The sequence below is a fragment of the Jaculus jaculus genome, chromosome 7 (assembly GCF_020740685.1).
Source record: "Jaculus jaculus isolate mJacJac1 chromosome 7, mJacJac1.mat.Y.cur, whole genome shotgun sequence".
NCBI classification, from domain to species: Eukaryota; Metazoa; Chordata; class Mammalia; order Rodentia; family Dipodidae; genus Jaculus; species Jaculus jaculus.
The window spans coordinates 106,984,502-106,996,732 of NC_059108.1; the positions used below are offsets into that span (position 1 = coordinate 106,984,502).

General features: G+C 37.4%; 1 protein-coding gene across 4 annotated transcripts in view; it reads right to left on the reverse strand.

The window, feature by feature from the left end:
- Window positions 1–744: 744 nt before the first annotated feature.
- Window positions 745–12,231, reverse strand: part of Txndc16 (thioredoxin domain containing 16) — an 84,971-nt gene continuing 73,484 nt past the window's right edge. For all 4 annotated transcript variants that reach the window (XM_004649186.2, XM_045155075.1, XM_045155074.1 and 1 more), the window contains 5 exons: window positions 11,138–11,222; window positions 8,969–9,107; window positions 7,151–7,311; window positions 4,182–4,372; window positions 745–2,319 (listed from right to left, as the gene is read on the reverse strand). In XM_004649186.2, the coding sequence (XP_004649243.2) occupies window positions 2,057–2,319; window positions 4,182–4,372; window positions 7,151–7,311; window positions 8,969–9,107; window positions 11,138–11,222 (839 nt within the window). In that variant the 3' untranslated portion in view covers window positions 745–2,056. The remainder of the gene's footprint in view (window positions 2,320–4,181; window positions 4,373–7,150; window positions 7,312–8,968; window positions 9,108–11,137; window positions 11,223–12,231) is intronic.

Sequence of the window (12,231 nt, forward strand, 5' to 3'; positions counted from 1 at the left end):
TTCCAGGTCAGCCTGAGCTAGAGTGAGACACTACCTCAAAAAACAAAAATAACAAACAAAAAAATGTTCTTCTAATTCTGTGAATAACCCAATATTCTATTTTGCTTAAGCTAGCCAAAATTGAGATTTTGAAACCAAAGAAAGTAAACTGATGAAGGGAAGGCAGCCCAATAGAAATAAGAGAGGCCAAGGAAAGATTTAGAAGGTAGCCTGAAATTTATTTAAAATTATAAACAGAACATGTACTGAAGAGTTTCCAAACTATTACAGTGTAATGTATATTAAAATGATGATTTAATTTCATGTTTCTATGTGCTTATAATTAGCATTTCTTTGAGGAAAACCCAACAGACTGCCTTTCTTATGTGACAGAGAGTGAGAAAGAATTGGCACACCAGGGCCTCCAGTCACTCAATCAAACCCCAGATGCATGTGACCCTTGTGAGCATGTGCAACCTGCATGCTTGCATCACTGTGTGTCTGGCTTATGTGGGACCTGGAGAGTCGAACATGAGTCCTTAGGCTTCACAGGCAAATGCCTTAACTGCTAAGCCATCTCTACAGCCTATAATTAGCATTTTAATGGTTAGGCTAATGATATCTTATTACCAGAGATAGTGTTAGAGTTCACTCCTGTACCTCCCATGTCAGAAAGACATGAATGAAACAATCAAGGCACTGTATGTGCAGGTAGGGGGGAAGAGTCAAGTAAGGGGTGCTGAGAGTAGCAAATGGAATACAGTGAAATATCTTGCAGAGATTTATTGAAATTTAGTTATAAAATTCCAGTTATGAAACTCATTAGGTACAAATTTAAGTAAGATAACCCAAGTAGATATTATAAGGAGAAATACAGTAGAGCACCAAAATCTCACAAGATGCACACAACAAGAAGACAGATAAATCCATTTTACAGAATGTGATTTGAAATTAAAAAACAAAAGAAGTTAACGTTTGGTAATTTTGCACTCTCGTTATAAAAATGAGGCCTATGGCCAGGGAAATCAACTGTCTGAAGCTTACAAGGACAGATTTTGGGCATGGCTCAGAGAAGGGAGTCTCTCTCCTTGCAAGGAGATGGCAGATTATTAAACTCATGTTCAATCTGAAATTTATAAAAATAAAGAGCACAACTTAAGATTCCCTTAAAATATAAACATGCATATGCAGATATACTTGTGTATTACTCTGAGTCCTTTTGGAAGATTGCCTTATTGTTTTTTGAAAACATAAAAATTAATTTATGATAATAAGCAGGATAAATACCATCTAATGTCACTAACACCCAAAACTTTTCAAACATGGCAATTGAACAAATCTACAAAATCTGAGGAGCCCACTTTGCTATGGCTCATTTAACACAAGGGCACTCAATCTTGTGATGGGATGGCCAACATGGGGTGTTAAGCAGCGTCCTGGCCTCTATCCCCTAGCTGCCAATAGCATCCTTAGTCATGCTATCAAAAATGTTTCAGCACTGCCAAGAGTCCCGGGGGGGGGGGGGGGGTACAAAACTAAAAGATACTGGCTGTAACATCAAAAGTACAAGAAAATAAGCATAACTGACAGCTGTATGATTCCACTGCAGAGTTATCTACAATTCAAGAGTCCCATTTTGATTTTATTCCAAATTATGTCATGGCTAGACCTAAGTTATTTATACTGGGTTTTGTTTGATACTTACTGAGCTGTCCAACAAAATAGTTATGTACCACATGTATCTAATAAGTACTTGAAACATAGCTACTCCATTGTGAGAAATGGCAGTAAGTATAAAACATGCACTATTTTTGAAGACTTGCTATGAAAAAGAAATTTCCCTATGTTTTTATATTAAGTTACTTTGGGCATACTTACCAGGTAAAATACATTTTAAAAATCAATTTCACCTGCTCATTTTAAATGTAGCTACTATAAGAAAACTTTACATGTAAGTTGCATTATAATTCTCCTGAGTGGCACTGGTCTAGAAACTTATAATGATCTTGTATTATTCCTTAATGAAATAAGTTCTTGAGTGCCAGCCAAAAAGAGAGGACAGCCCTTTGAAGTTAGCTTATAACTCTTTTTCATGCCTAAATGGCTTTTCTGCTTCTTTAGACCAATAATTTCTATTCCAGTGCTTTATCCTCAGTGTTTGAACAGGTTCCTTTCTGGTGGGCTCTGGTTCCTGCTCTCCCTTCTCACTTTCCTGCTTATCTGTTTCTTTCACACATGTGGGAACTTTCTTGGTGGGATGTTGAGGTTCAGCAGCATCCATCATACTGAGGAAATCATAAGCTGGAAGAGGAGGCTTCCATTCCTGAGCAGATAAATTTTCTGAAAGGGAGAGACAACCAAAGTTAATGATTAGTAGTGATTACATCATCATACAAATATACTAGGAAGCATCTTATTTTGAAACATATATTTATAGAAGGGCTTAGTCTTCTTATCTAAGAAAATTTGGCATTTTAATGCTAATGTAAGTAAGAACATTTGTCATTTCCAGCTACTTGCATTTAATACCACATTTACATTCTTGTGTTTTCTTCATGGAGAAAAGTATAAGGGGTGAAAAAACATCTATCGTCTTTACTGCTGATGAGCCCTTGTCAGGGTCCAAGGAAACAGCAAAATATGCAATACAATAACAGACAGACAAGTACAAGTTAAAATTAAAAGATTCCTGCTTGTCCCCACCCTGGCCCTCTGCCACTGCTGCCAAAGTCCTGCATGTGCGTATAAATACAGACGTCTGCTCGCTGCACCCCGTTCCTCTACCCCTGCTTGTGTGACTGCACACATATGAACATGTATACACATATGTACACCACACACATTTACATGCAAATAATAAGTAAATTCCAGTGAAAGGATGTATCTACTATTACATAAAAAAATAACGTGTGCTCAGAAAATAGAAACTTGAACATCTCATAATTCAAATCTTTGCATATTTTGGAATGATAAGAAAACTACATTTCCTAGAGTAGACAAGCTCAAACAAAAATCTACACAAGTATATGTGCAATAGACCTGTATTTGGTGATAGAAAACATCTTTACTCAGACTAAAGTATACCAAATTTTAGGTACATCAGTGACATATTAAATTTACATTACAAACAGAATTCAAGCTTAAAATTGGTCTTGCAAGGCTAACAGATTCCAAAGTGAGAAATGGATGAAATATTTATTTGAATATGATGAATAGGTAAGGGATAAGAACAACTGTTTGCAGTTTGCAATATGCATTTAAATATACATTAAACTCTAGTTTAAAGGTTAGCAAATATTTAGTAATTTTCTTTTTTTGTTAGGATAACCACTACCTTTTCAGACTATGAACAAAAATGCCTGGAACTTAACATTTCAATGCTAGGAATTACTGCTGAGGGAAATCTACAAAAGTCTTAATGTTTTCAAATGCAAATAAGCTGTTTACTCAGGTGTGGCTGATAACTACACTGTTCATAAATTACTGATGATAGTAAAAAATAACATTTGTTCAACCTTTACCATAGGCCTGGCATTCTTAACCTTTAAAAAAAATAACAGAATCACAATAATCTTTCCAAGCAAGGCTTAGAAGTAGACCAAAGCAGAGAAAAGTTAAGGAGCTCAACCAAAGGTAAGTGTAAATCTCAAGTAAGAGTAGCCAGTTGACACATTCTGTTCTCACTGACGGTGAGAGGAGCAGCGAGCAAGCTGAAGCAGATGCCCGTGGCACCGTGCTCCACGTAGATCGCTGCCAGAATGTCTCCACAACCCCTACACCATCCTGCCCGTCCTACTGCCAGCAAAGCCATGCCTGCTCAAGAGTGAGGAGAGGCTGCTGTCTTAGGCCTCAAGGTGGAGACTGCCTCACAAATGATTTATTAGTACATAATGTAAGAATTAACTATCACAATTTAATTCATTCCAGTATTTGCTAACTACAAGTAAATCTTAAAACTTATGTCACACAATATAGAATTGTGTGTATTACAGAAAAGAAAAAACTTAGCTGGGCGTGGTGGCGCACACCTTTAATCTCAGCACTTGGGAGGCAGAGGTAGGAGGATCGCTGTGAGTTCGAGGCCACCCTGAGACTACGTGGTGAATTCCAGCCTGAGCTAGAGTGACACCCTACCTCGAAACACCACCACCCCCCACTGCCAAAAAAAAAAAAAAAAGAAAAAAGGAAAAGAAAAAACTTACTGATAGGATTTTCCAGTCCTGCTTCTAAGTTCTTAAGCCATGACACAAGGTTATATTCAGTAATAGACTGGTCTGAAGGAAATGCAAATACTTGGCCACCTGAATACACATTCACCAAAAGAAGCTGAGGGAGGGGAGGCAGAGAGCCAAAATATGACTTCAAGACTCCTCTCCCCACTGGAGTGTTCTTTCTGCAAGAGGGAGTAAGTGAACATTTTAATTTTTTTCTATAACAAAAATTTTTAACTAGTTTACCAAACATCCAGTTGTAATTATTATCATGCCAATAAATTTATGAAATGATATCAAAAATCCTGAGATGTCTATGACTATGTGATTAGCAATCATATTCTTGGTACTACTCAGGGGACTTTCCATAAAAAGCACACACAGCCCAAAGCCTTGTCAGCACAGGCTTGGCACAATCCACAGGTTTCTCTCAACTTTTAGCTGTCTCATCATATGTCAATTCAAAAGCTCATTAGTTACCAAGCCTTCACAGGATGCTTATTTTTATAAATACTTCTTTTGCAAATAAAATTGTGTTTTTCTCAGGAAGAAGAAATTGGCTTCAAATTAAAGACATGAAAAATAATTATATTCCTACAAAAAAAAACTGTAAGTAGTACACGTTTTCCTACTGCAGCACATTTCATGTTATTTAATATTCTTAAATGCCTATAGTGATAATTACTTAGGAAAATGTTGCCTCAAACAGCAAGAGGTACTGATAATAAAAATTTGTACAAGGGCTAGAGATGGCTTAGCTGTTAATATACTTGCCTGAGAAGCATAAGGACTCATGTTCAATTTCCCAGATCCCACATAAGCCAGATGCACAAGGTGGCGCACATGTATGGACTTCAATTACAGTGGCTGGAGGCCCTGGCATGCCAATTCTCAGTCTCTCTCTTTCTCTCTCTCTCTCTCTCTCTCACACACACACACACACACACACACACACATACACGCAAGACTGTTGGGCTTGCCTCAAAAAAAATGTACAAAACTTACATGGTCACATTTTTGTTCATTTTCAAATAAGTTAAAAATTATGTTTTAATCTACTGAATCTGTACAAGGGATAGCGTGTGGGGAGAGGGGGTATCCTGTGTTCATGGACATTTCTATAACACAGTCATACGTCTAGAAAACCTACCAGGAGAGGCTGGGAGAAGACGCAGTGGGTAAAGTGTCTGCCATGTGCATTAGTTACTTTTCTCTTGCTATGACCAAACACTGAGAAGAAGCAGCTTAAGCAAGGAGAGGGTTTATTCCAGCTTAGAGTTTCGAAGCGTTGTACTCCATTGTGGTGGGGAAGGCATGCAGCAGAGACCAGCTGGTAACAATGCAGTTGCAGCCAAGAAGCAAAAGGGAGGGCGAATAGGAAGTGAATCTGAGCTTTAAAAACTCAAGGCCCATCCCCAGAGACCCACTTTCTCCAGCAAGGATCCTTCTCCTAAAGGTCCCACAAATTCTTAACCAGTGGCACCAAATAAGGACTACATGGGATGTTCAAACACATGAGCTATGGGGGACATTCACATTCAAGCCTTAACACCATGCAAATGTGGAGACCTGAGCTCAGATCCCTGACACCCATAAAAAAGCTGAGTGTGGTTGTGTATGCCTATAATCCCAGGCCTGGGCAGATGTAGACAGGATTCCTGGGACTTACTGGCTAGCTAGTCTAGCTGAATTGTTAAGTTCTGGGTTCACTGTAATTGAGGAAGACACCCAATGTTGGCCTCTGACCTCCACTGGCATGTGTACACATATGTGCCTACACACTTAAGAACAGGCATAAATACATGTCCCACACTACACATATACACATGCTACAATAAAAATCAAGAAGTATTTCTAAGGAATACACTGAAACCTTTTTTAATATAATAAACTGAATTTTAACATACAGAGGTACAAAGGGACTGAAGGAAAAGGCCAAAATGTGGCAGTTTACTTTGTTAAAATTTTTATTTACTTACTTATTTATTTGAGAGAGGAAGAGGCAGATAAGAGAGGGAAAATGGATATGCCAGGGCTTCCAGCCACTGCAAACAAATTCCAGACACATGTGCCACCATATGCATCTGGCTTATGTGGGTACTGGGGAATTGAACTCTGGTCCTTAGGCATTGTAGGCAAATGCCTTAACTGCTGAGCCATCTCTTTAGCCCACAAACTTTACTTTTCTATTTGCAATTGTTTTTCAATGGACATCAACTAAAGTCATGAAATATTACTTTAACTAAAGAATGAGATTTGATCTAAAAAAGGTCATCTTGGGGCTGGAGAGATGGCTTAGCAGTTAAGCCTTGCCTGTGAAGCCTAAGGACCCTGGTTTGAGGCTCGATTCCCTAGGACCCACACTAGCCAGATGCACAAGGTGACACATGCATCTGGAGTTCATTTGCAGTGGCTGAAGGCCCTGGTGCACCCATTCTGTCCCTCTCTCTATCTGCCTCTTTCTCTCTCTATTTCTCTCAAATAAATAAAAATAAACAAAATTTAAAAAGGTCATCTTGGATTTTATCTGAGCAGCATTAGCTACTAAAATATCATGACATTATATGGCCCCATCATATTAACTCTAAGGGAAGAGTTAAGAAAATTCTGTTTCGTAATGAAAATATAGTAATCAAGCAAAGCATAGTGGGGTAGGCCTTTAATCGCAGCACTTGGGAGGCAAAGGTAAGAGTAATGCTATGAGTTTGAGGCCAGCCTGAGACTACATAGTGAATTCCAGGTCAGCCTGGGCTAGAGTGAGATCCCACCTCAAAAAACAAACAAAAAAATGTAGTAATTGAGTAATTGCAATTTCCTTATTTTATGTTGCCCTTAAGCTGGCCTTGAATTCATTATCTTCCTGCCACAGTCTCCTGAATGCTAGCTTTCAGGTGTATACCACCACACCCGACTTTTTATTTCTTTACCTCTTATATATACAGAAGATAAAATATACTTACAAATTTAACCAGCAGGGAGTAAGTGAATCCAACTGCTTCTGCTTCACTAGTGTTAGTATTGCTTTCCTATACTGATGACTTATGCTGCCATTACTGAATAAAATGAGTAATGGTTTCTGAAGTCTTAAATATGCAGGAAGATTTTCTACAGTGATTTCTGGCTATTAAAAGAAAAGAGCCAAAAAAAGAATAAAATAAAGAAAATAAGCACAGGTACGATACAGAATAAATTAGAAACAATACTCAAATCAATCATGTAATTCTAGTTTATCGAATATGATTCAAACACATCTTCATTTGGAGATTTCTTACTTAATTCTATCTCACAAGGACAAGCCATTTTCAAGCTAAATTAACAGACTTTGACAACATACTAATACTTCTAATAACTTATGCTAAAATATTAAGCAAAATAGCCAAAATACACCTAACAAAGAGAACTCTAGCAAAATTTTTTCAGAAAAATATGAGCCGTGGTTGGAAGTTATAACCTTTCTTCTAATATATAAGATTACTTAAAATAAAAATACACTTTTTCCAAGTTTGTAGATTTTTTTCATAATTAAAATAACTTACAAAATGTGCTAAAAAACAAACCCAAAAGCCAACTTCAGGTTTTTTAAGTTTAAAATAACTGAAAGAAGTTTAATAAGAAGTTAGAAATCATTTTAGTATTAGTAATTTGAAAGTAGTAACCTGCTGAGGACACAGCTCAGTGGTGCAGCACTCTCTGCCTCTCAACTTAAATCTTAAATCTCTTTTTCTCCAAATTCCCAGGCCTACTGTGTCAACTATCATCTTTTAAACTTTTACATAAATCCTATTGCCTTCTTAAATATTAACATCTCATTGAAACAGCAGAAGCATGAGGTGAGACAAAGCCACTCTGCTCCTCTCAAACATTTACTAAGAACTATGAAGTTTAGATGTTGCATTAAGTACTTACACAAAAAGTAAGGTACTTTTCCTGACCTCACAAAGCTAAATAAGTTGATTTTAGTTGTTTTAGTATTTAGACTGTACTCATTTATCTGACCCTCAATGTATAGCTGTTGAGTTATTATGACACGAAACATAATAACAAGAGAACATTTATTCAGTATTTATAGCTCATAACAGAGCTCCTTAGGTCAATTTACAAATGTAAGTCAATATAAATGCAAAACAACTAAAATCAAATAATCCAGGTTACATATGCTATGCCTTTGAATCCATCAGAAAACATTCAAAGGCATTTCATAAGACAGTATTTCATTTTAAAACTTTATAAATAATAAGGGTAGCTAACAAACATTGGATATTTGCCATGGAACAAACACTACACAAGCACCATGCAGGTCACATCTCCTGTAGTCCTCATAAAACTCCTGCTGCGTGTGTTAACGTGGCTCACACTTTGCACATGAAGCAGCTTGGGAGCAGGGAAGACACCACACAGCCAAGCCAGTGAGGAATCAGGCAAGAACTTGGGGCCAGTTTGACTTTCTGGACCCCACTTGTTTTATTAGTTTCACCCTAGATTAAGTACTTCAGCTGACTCCAGCCACACTAGTCATAGCAAGTCATGTAAGCATTTAGCAGTGAACTAGAAAAGTTCTGTATGCAATGAGTGACAAGCAAAACCAAGCAACCCCATAAAAATTCCTGCAAAAAAATATATCTATATACATACATATATATGTATATGTATACACACACACACACACACACACACACACTGTGCCACCAAAAACTGGAAAATTTTTTGCAAACATATACTATTATTAACTGAGTAAGATTTTTTTCAAATAACCTTCATGTTACTGGCAGAATACTCACAAATATTTCCAGTACTGCTCTCGCCATTATTTGAACTATGCCATGCACATGGGTGCCAGCTAAGGGGATGCACTCTATTTTGCCTTCTTTGGGCCTGGCAAGCAGAAGGGCTGGAAGAGGTGCAGCATATTTGCTTGACCTATGCAGAAATGTACTCTTAAAAATTCCCAACCAAGAGAGAGCAAGTAGTTTGAAAATCACAGCGAGTCACATCAGGAGACAGCAAATGAAGACCATTTAGCTAAAGTAGGTGGTACAAGCCTATAATCCCAGCACTCGGAAGGCTGAGGGAGGAGGATCTTGAGTTTGGTACCAGCTGGGATTATGTACTGAGACTCTGTCTTAAAGAAACAAAGTAATAATTAAAATTTTTAAAGTTCTGCTGCTAAGAAAAAAAATTAGCTTAATTTCAAGAGATGTCTAATTTAGATAGATTTCTCCTCCTGTACAACTTACCTATGAAGAGTATGTGTGGACAAGATTTGGAAGACACTGAATGGGAATAGCCAGCCTTGGTAGACTTTCTAACTCCCTTCATGGCTGAGTAAGGAGATTGGCACCTTTGAGAAACCAGCCACCTGCCAGAAGCTGTATTCATTTAACCTTCAGAACAGCCCTAAAATCAACCTCTGGGATCCAATGTCACAGATGATTGAGGGTCACAGGGCAATCAACAGCAGACACCAAATTCAAGGGAGGTGCCTCTAGACACAGTACTCTTTTCATGGAGGAAAGGGCCCCAATCCACCCTCCCTCCACTTTTGGTAACTAAACCTGAACAGAAGCCCTCTAAATTAAGTATGAAAAATGTTTTGTATGAAATTTCCAGTGATACAGGCACATGCATAAGAGCTTGACTCATGCCAGAACAAAGTATATACATGGTATTTCAAAGGTCTGTAAACAGCCCAGACTTCTGATCATCTAGAAAAGTCTCTTTAATTAACCAGTTGGCTATAAAAAAAAATTCTGAAAACAACCAGTCTAGCTCTTTACACCATAATTAAATGCACACTAACAAAAGAAACAGATGGTGGTTGCATCAGATAGATAGGGTCTCATATTTCCTGGCTTAGTATATACTTTCCAAAATTTACTTAGTTCACAAAATGAATTAAAAGCTTTACCACCAAAAGCAATGTTCAAGGTATTAGATTTAAGATCAGCAATTACAACTAGGAATATAGTCAAAAGGTAGAAAACATTAACTACTAGAGCCTAAATACTATACCCAAAATGAGCTATTAATGTAAACTGTAATAGGTATTAATAAAAGTCCCCAAATTTGCAGTCCAGTCTTTCATTCTATAGCAACTAAAATATTTTGACAACTTATCGGGACCCAATGTTCCATAGATGGAGCAATTTAACTGACTAAGAAAAGTGTTCATCATATATATATATATATATGTTATGACAGCAAATAAAAACTCAGGCACAGTGGCACACACCTTTAATCTCAGCACTCATGAGGCAGAGGTAAGAGGATTGCTATAAGTCTGAGGCCAGCCTAGGACTACAGAGTAAATTCCAGGTCAGCTTGGGCTAGAGTAAGACCTTAACAAAAACGGGGGGTGGGGGGCTGGAGATATGGCTTAGCGATTAAGCGCTTGCCTGTCTAAGGACCCTGGCTTAAGGCTTGATTTCCCAGGACCCACGTTAGCCAGAAGCACAAGGGGGCACATGCGTCTGGAGTTCATTATCAGTGGATGGAAGCCATGGAGCACCCATTCTCTCTCTCTCTCTCTCTCTCTGTGTGTGTGTGTGTATCTTTCTCTCTCTGTCACACTCAAATAAATAAGTAAATAAATAAACAAAAACCTAAAAAAAAAAACAAAAAACCTCAGGATGCTTAAGAAGTAACTCTCTAAATACTATGGCAACTCTACAGAAAACCAAAACCAAATGAAACAGAATCAAAGGCAGGGAGTTTTTGTAGGCACACGAAGAAGTGTGAATCCAAGATTATCCCTGTGGCTGCTTTGATTTAAAGAGAAAAAAAAAAGAGATCCAAATAGCAAAGTACTTTGCAGACAGATCTTCCTAAAAGGAAATTAAAACTTTATTTTTTTTGTTGCTGTATCTTCCTTCATCAGCTGTGCAAAGACAAGTGACATACTATATAATATAGCTTCTCCCTCCCTAAAATTAGAAGAGCAATATACTTACAGTATCCAAACATCAGCTTCAGAATAAATTCCAATGATGACATGTCCTTTTAAGTAGTTTCTTGCTTCCAGAAATTTTTCTTTTGCTGTAGATAAGCAGACAAGACTGTAATTTTTTTATTATTTATTATTTATTTATTAGAGACAGACAGAGGGAGAGAAAGGGGGAGAAAGAAAATGGGCATGCCAGGGCCTCTAGCTACTACAAGCTCCAGACACATGCACCACCTTGTACATCTGGCTTACGTGAGACCTGAAGAATCAAACCTGGGTCCTTAAGCTTCACAAGCAAGCACCTTAACTGCTAAGCCATCTCTCAAGCCTGACTGTGAAATTTATAATATAATGTGCACTATTCAGTTGGTGAACAGACTTATAGATGGTAGTACTTCATTGTTATTTAGCTATAAAAATAAATATTTAAGGGCAGACACCTTAAAGAACTTAATGGCTCTAAAACACATGTTTTTAATAATGCTGTATTATGAAAGGTAAATTGACAAATAACATCTATGGTTTCCTAAATGAATGCACTTTAAGTGTGTGTCAGTTTGATTTACATCACTCTAATCATACCAATAACTGACTTTATAATGTACTCCTAAGGCAAAGTAAATGGAAACCATTGTCCTAATATGTAGCCTAAAAAGCTAAGTAGGCCTATGAAATGTTTAAAATCACAAAATGTAAAAGTGCCTGTATGGATTAAAAAAGAATAATAGAATGGAAATTCTAGTCTTAACACCATCTGTGTGATAAAGATGAGGGATTTGTGTCTTATTCCATGTGTTTTCTGCAATGTATTTTTTTTTTAACTTTTGAACTTTCACTAACTGGTATATCAGTCTTCTTGAATGTGTTATAGTATGCATTTTCAAAATAATTGCTACCTGTAGATTTCTGGATACATTTCCATAATATATTCTGGATCATGCTAATGAAGAAGTAAGATTGATGCCGGGTGTGGTGGCACACACCTTAAATCACTCAGGAGGCAGAGACAGGAGACCTCCATGAGTTCAAGACCACCCTAAGACTACATAGTTCCAGATTAGCCTGAGCTAGTGTGAAATCCTACTTCAAAAAACCAAAGGA